Source organism: Oncorhynchus tshawytscha, linkage group LG15 (assembly GCF_018296145.1).
Source record: "Oncorhynchus tshawytscha isolate Ot180627B linkage group LG15, Otsh_v2.0, whole genome shotgun sequence".
Lineage (NCBI taxonomy): Eukaryota > Metazoa > Chordata > Actinopteri > Salmoniformes > Salmonidae > Oncorhynchus > Oncorhynchus tshawytscha.
Window position 1 is genome coordinate 4,317,730 of NC_056443.1, and position 23,759 is coordinate 4,341,488.

General features: G+C 46.2%; 1 protein-coding gene across 11 annotated transcripts in view; it reads left to right on the top strand.

Moving 5' to 3' along the window:
- Nucleotides 1-23,759, top strand: part of LOC112247727 (liprin-alpha-2-like) — a 227,278-nt gene that overhangs the window by 158,618 nt on the left and 44,901 nt on the right. For 6 of the 11 annotated variants that reach the window (XR_006078905.1, XR_006078906.1, XM_042297965.1 and 3 more), the window contains exons 4-13: nucleotides 1,186-1,350; nucleotides 3,925-3,999; nucleotides 12,106-12,216; nucleotides 14,946-15,179; nucleotides 16,032-16,178; nucleotides 21,193-21,327; nucleotides 22,587-22,670; nucleotides 23,002-23,133; nucleotides 23,241-23,303; nucleotides 23,660-23,757. Coding sequence is in view for 9 of the 11 variants with exons in the window: in XM_042297965.1 (XP_042153899.1) it covers nucleotides 1,186-1,350; nucleotides 3,925-3,999; nucleotides 12,106-12,216; nucleotides 14,946-15,179; nucleotides 16,032-16,178; nucleotides 21,193-21,327; nucleotides 22,587-22,670; nucleotides 23,002-23,133; nucleotides 23,241-23,303; nucleotides 23,660-23,757 (1,244 nt within the window). In the remaining 2 variants the exon portion in view is untranslated. The remainder of the gene's footprint in view (nucleotides 1-1,185; nucleotides 1,351-3,924; nucleotides 4,000-12,105; nucleotides 12,217-14,945; nucleotides 15,180-16,031; nucleotides 16,179-21,192; nucleotides 21,328-22,586; nucleotides 22,671-23,001; nucleotides 23,134-23,240; nucleotides 23,304-23,659; nucleotides 23,758-23,759) is intronic. The other 5 variants (XM_042297967.1, XM_042297963.1, XM_042297962.1 and 2 more) reach the window with 4 other exon arrangements.

Genomic DNA, 23,759 nt, shown 5'->3' on the forward strand with positions numbered 1-23,759 from the left:
ACCAGAGCCCTGTTTAAAGATGGGGTTAGAAGTAAATTACTTCCTTGGTTAAATACTGTGGCGACGCCAGTATGAGAACTCTCCAAACCATTGGTGAACCACATCATTATGTTAATAACCGGCCACAGCGCGTGGCGACGCCGAGAAGGGGTTATTTGGCCTAGCGGAGCACAGTCAGGGTTAGAAACAAGGCATTTGGGATGTGGAGATGAAGAAAACGGTCAATGTTTCTCAGAATGACCAGACAACAAAGCTGAAGTCACTGCATGAACCTCTCCTCAGATCAGTATCTCAGCGGAGCTTGGTGGATTCCTAACAGGACAGATAGCATCATCATTAGCAATTAGCTTGCTCTAATTAGTTGCTTGTCTGTGAGGCATGTGCATTCCCTCCAAAACACGAGGCCTTCATAGGACCAGGTTATGGGCCAAATCTAGACTCCAAAAGCCTAGCTAGTCAGACTAGCACATTTAGACTTCCCTCAGGCCCCCATCCCTCCACTGTACCTGTGTGACAGAGGCCAGTGTTCATCTTTCTGGTCCCTGTGTGTCTCTACTCCTCGTCTCTCCTGTGCCCCCTACACCCAGTGGACTCATCTCCTCCCTTTTGTGCTGCTGGAAGTTGTCTCCCCCAACACTTTCCACTGAGAATGGATTCGGCACGCCGCCTACACCAGCCTGGCACAGTAACAACATTAGCATCTATTTTGTTTGCAGTCCAGAGAGTTTTCATTGGTTTTGAGTGCCTTTATTGTTCCGAGTGCCATAATTGTTTTTCGTATGTCTCGTGTTATTCCACCCCCACCCCCTCCGACCAAAAGTTGGAAAATTAAATTAAATTACCAAATTGAGAAGATCTCGTTGGTTACTTTGATTTCTTTTCATTGTGGTTAATCAGGGTGGATATAAATAATGTATTTGGAGAATCACATGAAGACCAGTAACCTTGTGTGGTTGGTATAATACAGTCCAGTGGTCCGGCCACTACAGGTTGACATTTAGAATCATATCACTACATCTTCTCTGGTGCCAGGATAACTGATGATGCAGACGATTCCAGTAATAGCGCTGATGATGATGTCAATTTTGCAGATGAGGCAGATAGCCTTTCTGATGATGATGCAGATGGGGGTGATGATGATGATTATATTAGCACTAATTTCTGTCCCTATGTCTGTCTCTATAGTTGCTTCTGGAGCATCTGGAGTGCCTGGTGTCCAGGCATGAGCGGTCACTACGTATGACTGTGGTCAAGCGGCAGGCCCAGTCCCCCTCAGGCGTGTCCAGTGAGGTGGAGGTCCTCAAAGCGCTCAAGTCCCTGTTCGAGCACCACAAAGCTCTAGACGAGAAGGTAAGACCATACATTAGATTTGTATGCACAGTAGCTATTCTTGGTAGAAGGGATTCTTCAATTGATGGTACAGTATATTTGACTGATGACAGTACATACTGTATGGAGAGGAATTGTTAACATAGTGCCATCTTGGTGTTGAATATTCTTTGTTTTTGCATAAGTCACCACCACAACCGCCTGCCCTCCCACTGGCCCCAGCCCCAGCCTCTGCTCTGCCACTGGCCCCAGCCCCAGCCTCTACCCTCCCACTGGCCCCAGCCCCAGCCTCTGCTCTGCCACTGGCCCTAGCCCCAGCCTCTGCTCTGCCACTGGCCCCAGCCCCAGCCTCTGCCCTCCCACTGGCCCCAGCCCCAGCCTCTGCTCTGCCACTGGCCCCAGCCTCTGCCCCCCACTGGCCCCAGCCCCAGCCTCTGCCCTCCCACTGGCCCCATCCCCAGCCCCAGCCCTCCCACTGGCCCCAGCCCCAGCCTCTGCCCTCCCACTGCCCCCAGCCTCTGCCCTCCCACTGGCCCCAGCCTCTGCCTTCCCACTGGCCCCAGCCCCAGCCTCTGCCCTCCCACTGGCCCCAGCCCCAGCCTCTGCCCTCCCACTGGCCCCAGCCCCAGCCTCTGCTCTCCCACTGGCCCCAGCCCCAGCCTCTGCTCTCCCACTGGCCCTAGCGCCAGCCTCTGCTCTCCCACTGGCCCCAGCCTCTCCCCTCCCACTGGCCCCAGCCCCAGTCTCTGCCCTCCCACTGGCCCCAGCCCCAGTCTCTGCCCTCCCACTGGCCCCAGCCCCAGCCTCTGCCCTCCCACTGGCCCCAGCCCCCTCTGCCTTCCCACTGGCCCCAGCCCCAGCCTCTGCCCTCCCACTGGCCCCAGCCCCAGCCTCTGCCCTCCCACTGGCCCCAGCCCCAGCCTCTGCTCTCCCACTGGCCCCAGCCCCAGCCTCTGCTCTCCCACTGGCCCTAGCGCCAGCCTCTGCTCTCCCACTGGCCCCAGCCTCTGCCCTCCCACTGGCCCCAGCCCCAGTCTCTGCCTTCCCACTGGCCCCAGCCCCAGTCTCTGCCTTCCCACTGGCCCCAGCCCCAGCCTCTGCCTTCCCACTGGCCCCAGCCCCAGCCTCTGCCCTCCCACTGGCCCCAGCCCCAGCCTCTGCTCTCCCACTGGCCCCAGCCCCAGCCTCTGCTCTCCCACTGGCCCTAGCGCCAGCCTCTGCTCTCCCACTGGCCCCAGCCTCTGCCCTCCCACTGGCCCCAGCCCCAGTCTCTGCCCTCCCACTGGCCCCAGCCCCAGTCTCTGCCCTCCCACTGGCCCCAGCCCCAGCCTCTGCCCTCCCACTGGCCCCAGCCCCAGCCTCTGCCTTCCCACTGGCCCCAGCCCCAGCCTCTGCCCTCCCACTGGCCCCAGCCCCAGCCTCTGCCCTCCCACTGGCCCCAGCCCCAGCCTCTGCTCTCCCACTGGCCCCAGCCCCAGCCTCTGCTCTCCCACTGGCCCTAGCGCCAGCCTCTGCTCTCCCACTGGCCCCAGCCTCTGCCCTCCCACTGGCCCCAGCCCCAGTCTCTGCCCTCCCACTGGCCCCAGCCCCAGCCTCTGCCCTCCCACTGGCCCCAGCCCCAGCCTCTGCCCTCCCACTGGCCCCAGCCTCTGCCCTCCCACTGGCCCCAGCCCCAGCCTCTGCCCTCCCACTGGCCCCAGCCCCAGCCTCTGCCCTCCCACTGGCCCCAGCCCCAGCCTCTGCCCTCCCACTCTCCCCAGCCCCAGCCTCTGCTCTGCCTCAGGCCTGTTGATTGATGGCCTCAGCCCTTTGTAAGATGTCACGCCGGCTGCTGTAATCTATTCAACCCTCCACAACAGACCCTATCATTTATAACGCGTCTCTCCAGGCCGCTGGACTAGGGAATAAAAGGCTTTTTTGATTCACGGGATGTTTTCTGCTCTGCGGCGATCTGTCTGTGTGTTGCTGGGCTGTCCGGAGGAGGGGAGGGGAGGGAGGGGGAATGACTGCCCTGTAATCCAGGCTCAGCCTCCTCAGAGAGGCCTTCATCCTAGCGGGCCACAGCCCCGGCCATGGAGCACCACGGAGCTCACCAGTAAATGCTCCGTCAGTAGCATGACAAATACCTGAACGTGGTACATAGAGGAAGGCAGAGTAAGTCATACATTCACCCCATTTGAGGAGAAGAGGAGGAGGAGTAGGGATGGGGAGGAGGGAGGGAGGGAAAGCTGCTCCCAGCAACTGACGCTAAAAAGTAATAAAAGCAGATACCCCTGGACAGAAGCTCAGGCCTGCCTTCAAGGCCAAGACAAAGTGTTACTGTTGGGCTGAAGGCTGAGGGAGAGAAACAGCGGCTTGCTCTCTCGCGGGAACATGGTATATCATGTCAACCCCGGGTTGAGATGGGTTGGTGGGGAGAGATAAATAGACATATCGCACTGTTGTCTCCAACACTATCCATGCTATTTATCTGAGAGCTCAAAACCACACATCTACTGCCATTAACTGCAAGAGCAGAGCTCAATCGTAAGGTCCTACCAGAGGATGTGTACAGTAACGCACTCATGGCGGGTTGTTGTGTTTTGTTTTCCTCAGGTGAGGGAGAGACTGCGGGTGTCGCTAGAGAGGGTCTCTGCATTGGAGGAGGAGCTAACATCAGCCAACCAGGAGGTGAGAAACGTGTCACAGCATCATTTTCACAGGCACTCTGACTGTTTTAGTCAACTTTCAAAGCAGTCTGATGTTGACAGTTCGACTTAGGAGGAGTCCTATTCAGGGGCTAGTCATTCTGTCTTAAGATGGAGTGCGGTGTGTGATGGGGTGAAGTATGCCGTTGACAGATGAGAGCTGGCCCGTGGCGTTAGCAGGGTGGCGTAACGCCTCTGCCCCCCATTCTCTCTCTGCCATTCTCTGCCAGGGCAGATGGTCATGTTCCAGCTGAGAGGAGCCCTCAGACTGGCGCTCTACAAGAGCCAAATTAACCACTCTGCATTGCCAGAGGGAGGGAGGGAGGGAGAGAGGGAGGGGGGCGGAGAAAGAGGGGGAGAGAGAGATTTAAAATGCTGCTCTACCAGCCAAACAGACCTTAGGAGTTGAGATGAAACCCTGGTCAAAGACTGATCTGCCCTGGGTATAGAAAAGAAGTAAAGCTAGGGATGGAGTGAGGGGATGAGAGGAGAGAGAGGTTATAAGGCGCCGTGAGATGGCGATATCTTTCACTTTGAGTTAGCCTAGTATTACCAGATGGATGACCGCTCCTGTATCCGTGTAGCGAATCATTTATGTAAGCTCGCAAGATCAGGCAGGTGTATGAGGCTAAGTTTGAGCCATAGACATGCAGCGTAAAGTGCATCTCATTTACTTAACCAAGTACAGTGTTACGCCTCAGCAGATATTTCACTGAGTCGAGACATAGGTCTTTATTTGATTAAATAGTGTGACTATACTTCATTTGACTACAGTGGATACATGGTTAACTTTCTGCTGTGTCATGGTGAGACAGTCATCTGAGTGAGTGGGTGTTGAGGCCCGGTGATGGAGGCTGTGGTTAAATAAGCACTGCTGAATAGAAACATCCACACTTCCACACGTCAGAGCCTCCGGGGAGGACGTTGGGTTCCAGTGGCTGCCTGCACCAGCTCCAGACTGTTAATTGATTTGGGATGGAGATCTGTCTCGAGTCGCTCTCCTCTGGGGCTCCAGTCTGCAGATAACACCACCTGCAATCCTGGAGCCTCCCATAGGGAGCTGCACTGCCTGATGACATAGATGACCTTCGACCTCTCAGTCTCAGGTGTTTAAGTGGTCCAGATTTGACCTCTCAGTCAATTCAAATCAAAGTTTATTCATCACGTGCGCTGAATACAACAGGTGTAGACCTTACAGTGAAATGCTTACATACAGGCTCTAACCAATAGTGCAAAAAAGGTATTAGGTGAACAATAGGTAGGTACAGGAATAAAAGTGTCAGGTGTTTAAGTGGTCCAGATTTGACCTCTCAGTCTTAGGTGTTTAAGTGGTCCAGATTTGACTTCTCAGTCTCAGGTGTTTAAGTGGTCCAGATTTGATCGCCCAGTGTCAGGTGTTTAAGTGGTCCAGATTTGACCTCTCAGTCTCAGGTGTTTAAGTGGTCCAGATTTGACCTCTCAGTCTCAGGTGTTTAAGTGGTCCAGATTTGACCTCTCAGTCAAATCAAATCAAAGTTTATTCATCACGTGCGCTGAATACAACAGGTGTAGACCTTACAGTGAAATGCTTACATACAGGCTCTAACCAATAGTGCAAAAAAGGTATTAGGTGAACAATAGGTAGGTACAGGAATAAAAGTGTCAGGTGTTTAAGTGGTCCAGATTTGACCTCTCAGTCTTAGGTGTTTAAGTGGTCCAGATTTGATCGCCCAGTGTCAGGTGTTTAAGTGGTCCAGATTTGACCTCTCAGTCTCAGGTGTTTAAGTGGTCCAGATTTGACCTCTGTCTCAGGTGTTTAAGTGGTCCAGATTTGACCTCTCAGTGTCAGGTGTTTAAGTGGTCCAGATTTGACCTCTCAGTGTCAGGTGTTTAAGTGGTCCAGATTAGAGGTCGACTGATTAATCGAATGGCTGATTAATTAGGGCCGATTTCAAGTTTTAGGAAATCGGTATTTTTGGACACCGATTTTGTCGATTGAAAAAAATATATATACAGTGGGGCAAAAAAGTATTTAGTCAGCCACCAATTGTGCAAGTTCTCCCACTTAAAAAGATGAGAGAGGCCTGTAATTTTCATCATAGGTACACTTCAACTATGACAGACAAAATTAGAAAAAAAATCCAGAAAATCACATTGTAGGATTTTTTATGAATTTATTTGCAAATTATGATGGAAAATAAGTATTCCCTTTCTTTCAATGCCTTTCTTAAAATCAATACACAGAAGTATATATTTTTAAACCTGCATATTTAGCTAAAAGAAAGGTTAGCAGGCAATATTAACCAGGTGAAATTGTGTCACTACTCTTGCGTTCATTGCACGCAGAGTCAGGGTATATGCAACAGTTTGGGCCGCCTGGCTCATTGCGAACTAATTTGCCAGAATTGTACGTAATTATGACATAACATTGAAGATTGTGCAATGTAAAAGCAATATTTAGACTTAGGGATACGGTTCCGTATTTCACTGAAAGAATAAACGTTTTGTTTTGGAAATTATAGTTTCCGGATTCAACCATATTAATGAACTAAGGCTCATATTTCTGTGTGTTATTATGTTATAATTAAGTCTATGATTTGATAGAGCAGTCTGACTGAGCGATGGTTGGCACCAGCAGGCTCGTAAGCATTCATTCAAACAGCACTTTCGTGCGTTTTGCCAGCAGCTCTTCGCAATGCTTCAAGCATTGCGCTGTTTATCAACTCCCGAGATTAGGCTGGTGTAACCGATGTAAAATGGCTAGCTAGTTAGTGGGGTGCGCGCTAATAGCGTTTCAAACGTCACTCGCTCTGAGACTTGGAGTAGTTGTTCCCCTTGCTCTGCATGGGTAACGCTGCTTCGAGGGTGGCTGTTGTCGATGTGTTTCTGGTTCGAGCCCAGGTAGCGGCGAGGAGAGGGATGGAAGCTACACTGTTACACTGGCAATACTAAAGTGCCTATAAGAACATCCAATAGTCAAAGGTATATGAAATACAAATCGTATAGAGAGAAATAGTTCTATAATTCCTATAATAACTACAACCTAAAACTTCTTACCTGGGAATATTGAAGACTCATGTTAAAAGGAACCACCAGCTTTCATATGTTCTCATGTTCTGAGCAAGGAACTTAAACGTTAGCTTTCTTACATGGCACATATTGCACTTTTACTTTCTTCTCCAACATGTTGGACATGAACATGTTTCATTATTTACTTGAGGCTAAATTAATTTGATTGATGTATTATATTAAGTTAAAATAAGTTAAAATATGTGAGACCTGGCTCACATAAATGAAATGGGAGTAGATTCTGTAGAATGTGTCAGGAGGTTGATGAATTCCCCGCAAAACCTCTGGGGCCTCTGGGCTTGGTCCCCCGCCAAGGGACCAATCCAACCTGCATAAGATCCTACAAAGGCTGCTGGGGGAGAGAGAGAGAGAGAGAGACTGAAACTTCTGTTACTCTATGTTATCCGGTCTCTCTTATTCATTTCCTGGTTGGAATTCTAGAGGGTATCCCCAAGGTGTCACCCACTCTATACAATGAAAAATGAACCGGTGCTATAAGATTCAAGCCAACAGGTTTCCAGTGTTTGTGTGTGTGTGTGTGCACGTGTGCCTGTCTGTGTGACTGATCTTAATTCAGAGGCATTGCCGCATATAGCAACCTGCTCCAGGCCCTCGGCTCCACCAAATCAATCTTGTACACCGAGAGATTTCACGTCACCTTCCTGTCCAATCTCCTTTTGCGCCTTCACACTAAAACAGACAATTACTTATCGGAGAAGTGGAGACGAAGGAAGTCAGGGAAGATGAAGTTATTGTGAGGGAGAGGATTTTGAAGGATAGCGCCTTTCTGTTTAGTTGTGGCACTGTCTCCTCGTGTCTCTGGTGTCTTCTGGTGTCTCCTGATGTCTCGTGGTGTCTTGGATGTCTCCTGGTGTCTCTGGTGTCTCTTGATGTCTCCTGGTGTCTCTGATGTCTCTGTCTCTTGATGTCTCTGGTGTCTCCTGGTGTTTCTGATGTCTCCTGGTGTCTCCGTTGTCTCCTGGTGTCTCTGATGTTTTCTGGGCTTTGATGAGTTGAGATGAACTAATACTACATCAAAGGGAAAGATGGCCACTTTCAATTTGCTTCTGTAAATATTTTTCTAATTTGAGAGCAACCACAGCCACAGCAGCAAGGCTCAGTCTATCATTTGTTATCCTGGGTGTCTGTCGGGAGGAGGTGTGTGTGTGTGTATGTGCGTGTGCGTGTGTGCACCCCTTATGTCGAGAGCCAACCGTTTGATCTCTGTACCTGAAAAATGATAGACGCACCCCAATGTGCCGGCCAAAACATAAGGTGTAATTGCACCCCTCATTAAAAGAATGGAGAGAAAGAGAGAGAGAGGCAGCAATATGCAACAGCAAGCAAATCCACTGTCTGTGGATGAAATCTCAAACCCCGTGCTGGGATGTTGTCGAGGCTTAATGTAAAGGGAAACCTCCATTGTAATTGTGGAATAATCCCTCCCTGCCCTTTGCCCTCTTAGAATGAAAATAATGTAATACTTGCGTCTAGTGAGTGCCTCCATCTGTGCTGTAAAAAGTGGTGTTTTATAGTTGTATAGCTTTAAGGCTATTTCTGACCAGTGTCAGAGGCAGTTATGTGTTGCATTTTCACATCAATCATTGTTTATTGATGGAGGTGTCATTGAATGCCCTCTAAGTCTTGAACGCAGCTCAACTGGAGCGGTTGGTGAAACACTTGGCAACCGTATTGGTTTCACTCACTGTGTTGTTTTATTGTGATGTCATCGCCTCCTTCTGAGAAATGTAATTATGTCGGTCTCTCCGGGGTGCAGACACAGCCAAGTCATAGATCTGGGATTCCCACAAATGGGAAGTGTCCACAAATATTCAGGCTTAACTTATTTATTGTAGACAGAGATGGCATTCCAATAACAGTAATACTGATATACTGTGTGGCTTTTACTGATCAGGACTGGAAGGCCCTATTGCAGCACTGCCTCAGTCAGTACAGTAATATGATGTATTGCCATGTTTAGCAAAATACACTATTATACAGTAGATTCATGACTGTCATAGGCTGCTACACTATCCTTCCTGGATTGTTCTCTCAATCATTGGCGTCATAATATTGCCGTCTTGTCACGCCCTGGCCATAGAGAGGCTTTTTATTCTCTATTTTGGTTAGGCCAGGGTGTGACTAGGGTGGGCATTCTATGTTCTTTTTTCTATGTTTTTGTATTTCTTTGTTTTTGGCCCGGTATGGTTCTCAATCAGGTATGGTTCTCAATCAGGGACAGCTGTCTGTCGTTGTCTCTGATTGAGAACCATACTTAGGTAGCTCTTGCCCACATGGGCTTTGTGGGTAGTTGCTTTCTGTTTTTGTGTCGGCACCAGACAGAACTGTTTCTTTGTTGTTTTGTCATTCAGTGTTCTGTTCTATTAAATAATGATGAACATGTACCACGCTGCACCTTGGTCCTCACCTTCTTCCACCAACAGCCGTTACACGTCTCCGATGGGGGGGGTTGGCTTGTTTCCTAAATCCAGATGAAATCCTGAGATTAAAGCCTAAAATAACCTGTGATCAGTGGTAATAGCAGCATGCTGTCATTTTATTCACACTTCCATATCCTGTCTGTCTCCCAACTGGGTCTGTTCTTTATGGGAAATCTGGTGATGTCTGTGCTCATGATTACATAATAATGGATAGTGAGCACACTAATATTTGACTGTGTACTGGATGACAGGCTACAGGTATTTATGACAATGACATGGTGCATCTCTCTGCTGTAGTTGTCATACAGTAAAATCACAGCTTTTCTACAAATATTTTCACACGCAAAAATATGACAGTTATGCAAAAAAATATATATGGTTAGCACATCATAAAACAATGACGGTTTTCTCCTAGTTTCAAGGTCTGGGAGGTTTCCCTGGAACTGACTTGTGAAGGCTGACCCTACAGGCATCATGTAGTCTCCCTGGTATTGCTGTCACTTGTGTTTAGCGATGGTGTAAAAGGGCATTAGAAGTGAGGGGGCTCCATAAAGGGATGCATACCATGCTGTTTGTGCTGTCCAAGAATAGGTTGTAGTCCAACAATTTGGACAATTATAGCTGTGTCTCTACCCGGCTATTTCCCCCCCTTTCTCCCCCCCGGAAAGTCCGAATCAGCCGTCACTGTCAGGGGAATCCTCAATATGCTTTTCATGTCACTGGTTTGTAGCCCCTGGCAACGTGATTAAGAGTGAACACCAGATACAAGATAATCATAGTGATCACGTTAATACCTAGACATAATATGACATAGCTGGCAGAGTAATGTTCCAGAAATTCCTACACAGACATGCTGTAACAGTAGGAAATAACCTGTTAGCGGTCCTTGAGTAAATATTTAGGTTGTTTGTGTTTTGGAAAGTGAATGAGATCCTGACCCTTGACCTTAATACATTTGCACATCAGTTGTATTCCCCTCAGGCACTGACAGGACAGCCCCATGCCTGGCTGGAGCTGACAATTGTATGTGTGTGTGCGCGTGTGTGTGTGTGTGTGTGTGTGTGATTGACAGCTAGGCTGATCTCTGCTGTGTATTGTTATTTTAGACCTGTGTATTAATCTCTGTCCTGTGTCCCTCTCTGTGTATTGTTATTCTAGACCTGTGTATTAATCTCTGTCCTTTGTCCCTCTCTGTTTATTGTAATTTTAGACCTGTGTATTAATCTCTGTCCTGTGTCCCTCTCTGTGTATTGTTATTCTAGACCTGTGTATTAATCTCTGTCCTGTGTCCCTCTCTGTGTATTGTTATTCTAGACCTGTGTATTAATCTCTGTCCTATGTCCCTCTCTGTTTATTGTAATTTTAGACCTGTGTATTAATCTCTGTCCTGTGTCCCTCTCTGTGTATTGTTATTCTAGACCTGTGTATTAATCTCTGTCCCTCTCTGTGTATTGTTATTCTAGACCTGTGTATTAATCGCTGTCCCTCCCTGTGTCCCTCTCTGTGTATTGTTATTCTAGACCTGTGCATTGATCTCTGTCCCGTGTTCCTCTCTCTGTATTGTTATTCTAGACCTGTGTATTAATCTCTCATGTGTCCCTCTCTGTTTGTTATTCTAGACCTGTGTATTAATCTCTGTCCTGTGTCCCTCTCTGTGTATTGTTATTCTAGACCTGTGCATTGATCTCTGTCCTGTGTCCCTCTCTGTGTATTGTTATTCTAGACCTGAGCATTGATCTCTGTCCTGTGTTCCTCTAGACCTGTGTATTGTTATTCTAGACCTGTGTATTAATCTCTGTCCCGTGTTCCTCTCTGTGTATTGTTATTCTAGACCTGTGCATTGATCTCTGTCCTGTGTCCCTCACTGTGTATTGTTATTCTAGACCTGTGTATTAATCTCTGTCATGTGTCCCTCTCTGTTTGTTATTCTAGACCTGTGTATTAATCTCTGTCCTGTGTTCCTCTCTGTGTATTGTTATTCTAGACCTGAGCATTGATCTCTGTCCTGTGTTCCTCTAGACCTGTGTATTGTTATTCTAGACCTGTGTATTAATCTCTGTCCCGTGATCCTCTCTGTGTATTGTTATTCTAGACCTGTGCATTGATCTCTGTCCTGTGTCCCTCACTGTGTATTGTTATTCTAGACCTGTGTATTAATCTCTGTCATGTGTCCCTCTCTGTTTGTTATTCTAGACCTGTGTATTAATCTCTGTTCTGTGTCCCTCTCTGTGTATTGTTATTCTAGACCTGTGCATTGATCTCTGTCCTGTGTCCCTCACTGTGTATTGTTATTCTAGACCTGTGTATTAATCTCTGTCCCTCTCTGTGTATTGTTATTCTAGACCTGTGTATTGTTATTCTAGACTTGTGTATTGTTATTCTAGACCTGTGTATTGTTATTCTAGACCTGTGTATTAATCTCTGTCCCGTGTTCCTCTCTGTGTATTGTTATTCTAGACCTGTGCATTGATCTCTGTCCTGTGTCCCTCACTGTGTATTGTTATTCTAGACCTGTGTATTAATCTCTGTCATGTGTCCCTCACTGTGTATTGTTATTCTAGACCTGTGTATTAATCTCTGTCCTGTGTCCCTCTCTGCAGATTGTGGCCTTACGGGAGCAGAATGCCCACATCCAGAGGAAGGTGGCGTCAGGGGACGGGTCAGAGGACATGCTGGAGGGCACTGATGCCAGCCAGAAGGTACATAGCAAGGTGGGCGTTCAATGCGTTTACTGTCCTTCTTTTTCTCCTGTCAATATCCACATCTTTTTATTGTTGATCACACAGGCTAACGCCATATCTCATGTGTTACTATCATTATGCTGACAGGGCTAACACTCAACATTTCTGTTTTCACATCAACGTAAACGTGTGGGATATACATACTTTTCAACCCCCATTTTCATTGTTTCAACACAGTTGTCCATTCATAGTCTGTGTTATCAGTATCATCGTGGTATCAAGCATGTTATCATTTCACTAGCTCGATAGATACAGGCCTTCACTGTCAGCACAGTGTCTTTGAGCAGCCAGCTAGGCAGCGTGAAGGACACCCACAATCAGGTGATGTGTACTGTGTATGACCCCACCAGATTCCATTATACTGGAGCTCCCAAACTTCTGACTACATCTGCATACAAATGGTCTGAGATCAAATGTCCCATAATGCATCCACACTTCCATGATTAGTCAGACCAGAGTGAAGCACAGTACCTTGAGCAGTCAAAGCGTAGAGAATTTCCCAATCCTCTCAGATATCAATACAGCACTTAGAATGCTGTGTTGGTTTGGATGTGAGCCGAATCTCTAGGCTCGTGGATGAGCTGCACCTCGTGATGGGGACGCGTTGTCAGAAGTGTACGATTCTGTTGAGCCTGATTGGGCGACAGCTGTCTGTGGCCTGTCACTCTACAGAGTAGGGGGGTGGGGATGAGGGTGTTTGGAAGGTTGAAACTCCCCATCACACACACCCTCCTTGGGGTTAGTGAGAGGGGAGCCACTCACTTTCACCATGCTGAGGTTTGAAGAGGTAGTCATGGCAGCCTCGTTAAGGTTCCATCCAGAGGTAGTGACACGGTTGATCTGCAGGGCTAGTTTCTCCCAGTAGGCGGGTTAGAGCCCTCCTCTCCGTCTCACTGCTCCTGGGTAGAAGGGTGTTGGAGTAGAGTGAACACACAGGCTAACGCCATCGTCAGGCTGTCGTCACCCATGTGACAGGTGGAGGGGTGTGTGTGTTGTGTGTGTGCACGTGTTGCGCCTGAATGAACCAACAGGTCACATCATGACGCGGGGCATAGAGCTAGCTTTACCTGACGGGCCTGCTAATACAGGCAGACAGCCATGGCCTTTCCCTTCACTCTCAGTATCAACCACTTTTCTGCACTTCTAACCATCAAGGCCTCAATATTATATAGTGATCGAATAGTAAAACCAAGAAGATTTAACCATAGAGGTAATCTTTTACAGTTAGCAATTTCAAAAGATAACAATAAAACCTAAGTTAGGCTAGCTTTTACTGACATGCCCAAGCTATGGCTGTTGGGCTCCCCCACTGCAATTTAGCAGCGCTGTAAAGTTGCTGTGATATATAGACAGCTAGACGTATAAAACGGGTCTAATTTAGCAAAAGGAACCGGTGCACAGTAGCTTGTTCCCTACCAGATCAATCTGCCTCGATGGAGAAACAATGTTTAACTCCATGTCAATCCCTCCTAAAGGCATTGTTACGAGTGTCAAGTCCACCTCATCCCCAACTGGATAATTTCCCTGCAGGCTTTACGAATATACTCTCAGACGCGCCGCAATGACGTTTTTATTTCGAGAACCGGCTGTATAACTTGTTATCTCTGGGAAAAGTTCAAACCAGCCGTCACTAAAAGCCAAGCTAAGATAAATCCCAAGGTTTTTCCATTATGAGAGTAGACTGTAGTGTTGGTATTTAAACCAGTGGGCTGATTTAATGGGGCCTGTTGCCTTACACAGTGAATCATTGATCACAGGCAGTAGGGAGAGAGGCCCAATTAGGGATGTCTGGCCAGATGGATGGGTATGGACGGGCAGCTGGCCCTGATACATGAGGAGGGAGAGAGAGGGGGTGGGGGTAGGAGAAAGAGAGAAGGGCATGGGAGAGGAGAGACCGATAGACAGAGAGATGGGAGAGGAAAAGAAACTCCCTCTCTCTCTCTCTCTCTCTCTCTCTCTCTCTCTCTCTCTCTCTCTCTCTCTCTCTCTCTCTCCCTCCCATAGTCAAAACAAATCATATTCCTAATGCAAGTGCCAAACCAATCTCTCAATGCAGTAATGGAGTAATCTTTATAGGGCCTCCGTCACCCTGGCTGTGTGTCCATCTGAAATTAAACCAGAATAGGGGGCCAACAACCTCCAGGTCCTAAATGTGTTTAGAGCTCTAACGCTATTTTTCTCCACTGGGAAATGCAGAGGTCTGAAGAGGGATCCGTGCTTCTACACCTGCATTGCTTGCTGTTTGGGGTTTTAGGCTAGGTTTCTATACAGCACTTTGAGATATCAGCTGATGTACGAAGGGCTATATAAATAAATTTGATTTGATTTGATTTAGTCTGATTCAAGGCCCTCTCAGCCTGTACTTCAGCACTCACTGCAGAAGGCTTGACTGGAAATGATGTTGTTTCAGCTTATCCATTTCAATTCTGCTAGCTAAAACAGTTTGTGTCATGGGACCTAACTGACATAAAGCATCCTTGAGTTGGTAGAAAAGCGCTGTATTACAAGGTTAAGGTCAATTCCATTATTTCAAATAAATCAATCCACAAAAAAACAGAAATTGCTGAAAAGCTTTTTTGAAATCCATTTAGGAATTCATAAGGACTTTTGATTCATTACTTAGCTCCTGATTTGACTGAATGGAAATGGACTTTACACAGTAAGAGTCTCTCTCATTCCCTCTGCCCCTGGTCCTCCAGCGCCTGTCCAACGGCTCCATGGAGTCGGCCCATGAGGCCAGCCAGGTGGTGGAGCTGCAGGACCTGCTGGAGAAGCAGAACTATGAGCTGGCCCAGATGAAGGAGCGCATGTCCTCCCTGTCATCCCGCGTCTCCGAGGTGGAGCAGGAGCTGGACACCGCGCGCAAGGACCTCATAAAGACAGAGGAGATGAGTACCAAGTACCAGAGGGACATCAAAGAGGTGAGGAGAGAGGTACATTCAAATGAGATGCACCCACTCTCTAAGGAGAGACACACACACACACACACACACACACACACACACACACACACACACACACACACACACACACACTGTTAGTTGAGAGTTAGGGTTGTTGAGAACATACATTAACAAGCATGAGGGACCTATGCATTCACTCCCTCAACCTCCTCTCTGATGACTTAGAGGAGTTACTGCCTCAGACAATCTGGATGGTTCTTGGAAAAGTAATGTATCCAGGCTTCTTTCTACACATTGGTACTTAGAGATGGTCTCTTCTCATCTGTCCTGTGCTATAGGCAGACCATTATAGTCACACAATCACTGGCCCCTCTGATTTGGAGGAGAGTTGAATGTCTATCCAGTGATGTGAATCAGAATGTGACCTGGCTCTTGGTCCACCTAGCTAGCGGCTAGCCCTGGTTGAGATTGCTATTGATTGCTAATGATGATGGCAGGCTGGGCTCAGGGAGTGAGATCCAGCTAGTACACTGATCTCAGATCCTTTATCAGCCCAGCCCTCTTAAGTAATTACCACTGTCTGAGAATAGTGTTATATCATAACAACGCTGGAGGACATTTCCTTCCCCTCTATACACACACTCACTAAGACTCCATACAGGAAATTAACCGTAGGAGATTTAGGGAGATACGGTTTGTGCTGTTGAGAAGGAAATGTACTCAACTGTTTGTTTGTTTGTGTGTGTGTGTGTGTGTGTGTGTGTGTGTGTGTGTGTGTGTGTGTGTGTGTGTGTGTGTGTGTGTGTGTGTGTGTGTGTGTGTGTGTGTGTGTTTGTGTGTGTGTGTGTGTGTGTGTGTGTGTGTGTGACTGACTGACTACAGGCTATGTGTCAGAAGGAGGACATGGAAGAGAGGATCGTCACTCTGGAGAAGCGGTACCTCAGCGCCCAGAGAGAGTCCACCTCCCTGCATGACATCAGTGACAAACTGGAGAATGAGCTGGCCAATAAGGAAGCCTTCCTCAGACAGGTCACTTACGCTCTTCCACCAATCCTAACTTTAACCATTAGAGTGGTGGGGGAGCTGGGGGGATACAAAACTGAACTAAGATCAGCTTCTGAGGGATACTTTAACCTACAGCTGTGGTCCCCACTGACCCAATTTAAACCTTTGGTTTTAGGGTCTCAACCCAGAAGGAATCAGAAGTGTCCCCACCTTGGGTTCCACCCACCTAGAAAAACCATGCCATTTAGTACATGTTATTGCTAAGGCAAAACTCAATTCCATCTGGCGTCTCTGGTTTAACAAAACTCAATTCCATCTGGCGTCTCTGGTTTAACAAAACTCAATCCCATCTGGTGTCTCTGGTTTAAAGGAGATCTCCATGGGCTCAGGAGGCTGATCGTTCTCTACATTAAGGGAGTACCGTAGTTACAATAGCATACATATTTGCTGAAATCCCCTGCGATCTGGAGAATAACACAGCGTCCGTTGCCAGTAGTGGATCAAGGATAACTCTCGTCTTTGATTAATAAGAGTTTAGAACATTCTGAAACGAGAGGACATCTTGACATTGTGTTTAACTCCAGCTGAGTCGTTTGCGTATGGGTCAGGGTTTTTATTGTAGTTACTTGAAGATGCTGTGTGGGTGGATGTGCATGGTTTCTGTGCCTGGGTTATTTGGTATTGTGAATAATGTTATGGTTAAGGAGGGGGAGCAATCACAGATACAGCACCAACAGCTGAGCTCAAGGCAGATGGATTTTCATAAATTTGTATTGCCAAGCTATAGAGAACACACACACACTCATGAATCCGCATTGCTAGACAGAAAGTACTCCGTGCACATTTAAGCAATAAGGAGGTGTGGTATATGGACACCGGCTAAGGGCTGTTCTTATGTACGTTGCAATGTGGAGTAACTGGACACAGCCCTTAGCCGTGGTATATTGGTCATATACCACAAACCCCCGAGGAGCCTTATTGCTATTATAAACTGGTTATCAACGTTATCAGAGCAGTAAAACTAAACGTTTTGTCATACCCGTGATATACGGTCTGATATGTCAGCCAATCAGCATTCAGGGTTCAAACCACCCAGTTTATAAAATGAAATAAACCATAAGCAATTTTCATGTGCAATTTTCTAAACTTACATTTCTAATCCAATGCTTGCCCTTGGTTTGTCTCTGGCATCGGTCCCTTGCGATGGCATCCTGGCCCATTCACTTGCCACTAGGAAATTTGGGCTAAGTCTAACTCTGAACTTCAATCAGGGAGAGTTGAATGATACTCCATCCAACAGAATTCTCAGAGCATACAGAAATAAAGCCCCCCCCCCCATGGACCCAGCACTCACATCACACCACCACCCCTGCTGATCTGGTTTTTCGTGTTGCCTTGCCAATGGCCTAGCCCCAGGGCCTTGGCACTGACTGTTGGAGATGAGCCACTCAGGAGAGACGAAAAGGGGAGACAGAAAGATTGAAGGAAGGATGGAGAGCGAGCGAGGATGCAGTGAATAATTTTTTTTCCCAAAGCTGGGTGCTGGGCCTGTAAATACATACAGTAGTAGTAAACACACAGTATAGCAGAGAGACACACACAGAGAGCCCTGATCTGGCCCCTCCAGGCCCCCCACGGCCCCTAGCCCACTCATGTCTAATTACTGGGTATGGGCTGCCAAGGCCAATGCTATAGGGGGGACTGGAGCTTCTGTTGCTGGTGGAGACAGCTGCCGAATAGTTCCTGGAAATGGAACAGACTGAAACGGAGCAGAGCCAGGAGGAAGATTGACTGGGACATAGGGAAATAGAGGTTTCACTTTGTCTCTACTGCTGTACCTTACATGATGTATACTAGGAGTCTGCATCTTTTCCTTTCAAGACGATTCAATACATATCTAGATACAAGGGCTCCAATATGATATAGGATACATTTAGTTTGAAACGATTCGGTGCACTTCGGTTTGAGGAGAGAACGAATCGATGCGATTTGATGCGGTACGATTAGATGCAGAAACATTTGTTGCATAAACACATTCATTTTCACATTCAATATCTGCTGCTGATGGAGCTCATGAGCTGGACCTCTCTGAGCTGAATCTGTCTAATCTGACGTGTGTGTGTGTGTCTTTGTGAATTATGTATGTCTATGGTGTATGTACTATGAAGGCACCTGAGATAAGCCACCCCACTATCAGATTAGGGGTGGCAATGTTTTTTGTCCCCCCCCACTTTGGTTCTGAAATCCCCATCACCCACTAATTCACTTGTCATTTTTGCAGATGAAGTGTTTGATGTAGTAATGTATCAATATGTATCGTTTACAAATTAGCTATGACATGGGCAATGAATATAGAGCACAATTTTGAATTTCACCCCCATCTCCAAATCGAATGGTTTTGACCATTTGGAAATTTTTATGGAGTTAGATTATTTTCTCCTCTTGCTTCGGCCATGCAGTGAGCCTCACAAAGTGATTTCTGTCCTCGTTATGAAATGATCAACTTTTCCCTGTATATAAAAAAATAAACAAAAGAAACATATACACTGAATGTTTTAAACAGCACTACCAAATGTCTTGCTGTTGGTGAACCTGAACAATCAAAATCAAATCTATTGTAAAACCCATTCAGCAGGTATAGCCAGATGAGTTATATCTCCGGTAGTTTCATTTTATTGCAGTAAAACACCATTTTCAACAGTGCATAGATAACAATAACCTAGCAAATTACAGAGGTTGTCATTCAATTAATAAAGCCTAATATCACGCAAGCTATTTTAGTGTTTGAATGCTGAAGGTGCCGTGTAGATGTGCAAGATCAGGAACAGGCACCGACCTCGCGTTGGTCAGTTTGCGAAACTGGGAACGGTGCACAGTTTGACTAGGATACTGATATTGCCTGGGGTTGTTCAGCTAAATGACTTGTAGATCAATGACTTTCAACACAGTTACAGTTGAAGTCGGAAGTTTACATACACCTTAGCCAAATACATTTACAATTCCTGACATTTAATCCCAGTAAAAATTCCCTGTCTTAGGTCAGTTAGGATCACTTTATTTTAAGAATGTGAAATGTCCGAATAATAGTAGAGAGAACGATTCATTTCAGATTTTATTTCTTTCATCACATTCCCAGTAGTTCAGAAGTTTACATACACTCAGTTAGTATTTGGTAGCATTGCCTTTAAATAGTTTAACTTGGGTCAAACGTTTCGGGTAGCCTTCCACAAGCTTCCCACACTAAGTTGGGTGAATTTTGGCCCATTCCTCCTGACCGAGCTGGTGTAACTGAGTCAGGTTTGTAGGCCGCCTTGCTCGCACACGCTTTTTCTATGGGATTGAGGCTTTGTGGGATTCAGGGCTTTGTGATGGCCACTCCAATACCTTGACTTTGTTGTCCTTAAGCTATGTTGCCACAACTTTGGAAGTATGTTTGGGGTTATTGTCCATTTGGAAGACCCATTTGCAACCAAGCTTTAACTTCCTGACTGATATCTTAAGATGTTGCTTCAATATATCCACAAGATTTTCCTGCCTCATGATGCTATCTATTTTGTGAAGTGCACAAGTCCCTTCTGCAGAAAAGCACCCCCACAACATGATGCTGCCACCCCCGTGCTTCATGGTTGGGATGGTGTTCTTCGGCTTGCAAGCATCCCACTTTTTCCTCCAAACATAATGATGGTCATTATGGCCAAACAGTTCTATTTTTGTTTCATCAGACCAGAGGACATTTCTCCAAAAAGTACGATCTTTGTCCTCATGTGCAGTTGTAAACCATAGTCTGGCTTTTTTTATGGCGGTTTTGGAGCAGTGGCTTCTTCCTTGCCTTTCAGGTTATGTCGATATAGGACTAGTTTTACTGTGGATATAGATACTTTTGTACCTGTTTCCTCCAGCATCTTCACAGGGTCCTTTGCTGTTGTTCTAGGATGGATTTGCACTTTTCTCACCAAAGTATGTTCATCTCTAAGAGACAGAATGCGTCTCCTTCCTGAGCAGTATGACTGCTGCGTGGTCCCATGGTGTTTATATTTGCGTACTATTGTTTGTACAGATGAACGTGGTACCTTCAGGCATTTGGAAATTGCTCCCAAGGATGAACCAGACTTGTGGAGGTCTACAATTTTTTTTCTGAGGTCGTGGCTGATTTCTTTTGATTTTCCCCATGGTGTCAAGCAAGGAGGCACTGAGTTTGAAGGTAGGCCTGAAATGCGTCCACAGATACACCTCCAATTGACTGAAATTATGTCAATTAGCCTATCAGAAGCTTCTAAAGCCATGACATAATTTTCTGGAATTTTCCAAGCTGTTTAACGGCACAGGCAACTTAGTGTATATTAACATCTGACCCACTGGAATTGTGATATAGTGAATTATAAGTGAAATAATCTGTCTATAAACAATTGTTGGGAAAAATTACTTGGTGTCATGCACAAAGTAGATGTCCTAACCGACTTGCCAAAACTATAGTTTGTTAACAAGAAATTTATGGAGTGTTTTAAAAACGAGTTTTAATGACTCCAACCTAAGAGTATGTAAACTTCCGACTTCAACTGTACATGCAGTTGGACACTGAACGAGAGGACGCATCAGCTGTCGCTAAAGATGAGAGGTGTTTTCAGAAGATAGAATGTAATATGAGCAGAACATTTTAGTGAACCAGCGATTCATAACGTTTTAATAGATTTTCTGACTGATCCATGCTGCATTTGGATCGGTTTAGGGTCCACGGAACGATGCACTTGTATCTTAAACATTTGATTAGGGACCTGATGCGTATCATTACATCCCTAATGTTTTCTCTATGTACTGGAAGGTTGTCTGTGTGTCTGATATAGAATTACTTCAGTATATATGCTGTATTCTGTTCTATATGTATTACATGTGACTTAGTCTGTCCAGAAATACTCAGAAAGCTCTCTTGAGATTGGCATTGAGTGGTACTCCATGTGTGATATGGGTCGAGGTCATAAGTCACAATGTTTCCCCCTGTGTGTATGTGCTTGTTTCCCTGTGTGTGTGTATGTGTGTGCAGATGGAGGATAAGAACAGGCAGCTGCTGGAGCGTTTGGAGCTAGCAGAGCAGAAGCTCCAGCAGACCATGAGAAAGGCTGAGACCCTGCCAGAGGTGGAGGCTGAACTGGCCCAGAGGATAGCAGCACTCACCAAGGTGAGAGGACACACACACACACACACACACACACACACACATACACGGTCACACACACATAAACACACTTGTATGCATGCAGACACAGACGCAGCACACATTGCTCCCATAATTAAAGTAACTCCAGTGCTTCCAGATTTCTATGAAATATGACCTAAAATGAAATACAATATGAGTGAAATAGTTTCCTTCCCAAAAATGTTTTAAATTATTATGTTAAAAAGCATATTTTCTGTGTTGGAATGTTATGGGCGTATACCAGTCATATAAAATATTCATGCAAATAGACCGCTGATTGGCCAGCTCATCCTCCAGGAGGAAATATCAAGCATTTTTGAAGCAGTCTGTTTGAGATACAAGTTTGAGGTGGGGTTTTGTATGTGTTCTTTTCCTATTTATGCTTTGGACACAAATATAAGGGATGAGGATGAGTAGGATGAGTCAACAAAATGATTTGGGTATGAGTTAACAGAATATGAACTTTTAAAAGTCAGATTGTCACTGGACAGTTACATTAACCACTCCATCATATTCTAGGAGAGGTCATTTCAAAACTGCTTATGTATAACTGATTATCATCGTACATGTAGAATATTCCAGAGTGAGTCTTTTCAATGATTTGTTGTTTGTTATGTGTTAGTACTGTATGTGCAGGCTATGCATGCGATCACCTCTGACCCTGTGATATGTTCCTCTCCTCTCCTGCTGCCCCATAGTCTGACTCGAGCTCCGCCTCCTCTCCTGATGATTATCAGTTTGTTATGGAAGCTAAACTCCAAGACATGAACTCCATTCTTAGGAAGGTAGTCCCACAGGGTGCCACAGTACTGTCGCTAACTACAAGACTACATTTAAAAAATATTTAAAAATCCATGCTGGTTTTATTTCTTTCTGTTGTCACGAGTCATTGTACTGAGATTGCTTGTTGGGGATATTTGTTTTTCCTTGTGTCCGTAGGCAGGGTTGAAACTGTGGGGAAAGCTGCATGTCACTGGCTGGGCTCATTGCTAGTAGACTTAACTGCTGCAGCAACTGCTTGTGACCTGGCCCTTCTCTCACCTCTCTCTCTACCTGTGCTTTGGTGATCTATCTGTTCCATCTGAGACTGGAGGAGTAGAGGCTTTTGGCTCTGTCTTGTCTTGTTGCCCCTGCATTATGTGTCTGTGTTGCCCTCCATGGCTGCTAAACTGGCGGGTCACTGTGCCCCCTGCCCCCTTTTCTCTCTCCCCCCACCCCTGTCTGTGTGGTGGCCCCTGCAGGCAGAGGAGCGTCACGGCAGTATTGAGGAACGCATGAGGCACCTGGAGGGCCAGCTGGAGGAGAAGCACCAGGAGTTGCTCAGAGTGAGTCACCCCCAGGGGACTATGATAACATGCTAGGCTAGGTTATGCTACATGATGCTACATTCCACCTATTCACTGACCATGGGCAGCCTAGCATGCTAGCTGCCATAAGGCTAGTATGCTAGATTAAGCTACATTCTGCCCATCACAGCCTGGCTTCATTGCACCTGCTGCTCATAGATGTTTAAGAGAATGACTTTGCATTATCCAGATGACTTGTTTCAATATTTTACAACATTAGAGTGGTTAGAAAATGCACTCGTGTGGTAAGACATACTGTCAAGCTTCTGCTTTTGAAAGTCACACAGTTTGTATTTTTTGTCCCCCTCAGGCTCGGCAGAGAGAAAAGATGAACGAGGAACACAACAAGCGCCTGTCGGACACGGTGGACAGACTTCTCACAGAGTCCAACGAACGTCTTCAGCTCCACCTGAAAGAGAGGATGGCTGCTCTGGAAGAGAAGGTTAAACATGGAGACCACATCAATACCAATATGTCCTAAAGTTTTATTTCAGATGAATTTGAGCAAATGTCCATAGATTGACTGGAATACTTCTCTTTCCATTTCAGAACGTTTTAATACAAGACTCGGAAGGCTACAGAAAACAGTACGAGGATTCAATCCATGAAAAAGTACGTCCCCCCGGATCAGAAGTTATTACATTTTTCTCTCCCTCAGTTTTGAATTTTACATGAGGTTGGTTTAATAAAGTGCTTTTTAATAGATAAATAATGATCTGGGTGTTGGACTTTGGGTTTAATTTGTTATCATCTTCTCCATTGAATATTCACAAGAAACCGTTGCTCTCGGTTCAGATAGTGAGATAGAAATCCATAACCAGGCAGAGTACGAGAACTGACGAGCAAGTGCTGTCCAATCATGTTGTGGAGATTGAAATTGAAATCCAGGGTTTTACGGTAATGAATAAGAAACTTCACAAGGTTTTCTGTACACCTCAAGTTGTCCCTGTTTCCCGGCTTCCCTCCAGACTCATCTGGCAGATGAGATAGACAAGCTGAGATCAGAGTTGGACCAGTTCCGACTGAGAACAGGCTCACTCACAGAACCCACTCTGTCACGGTATGGGT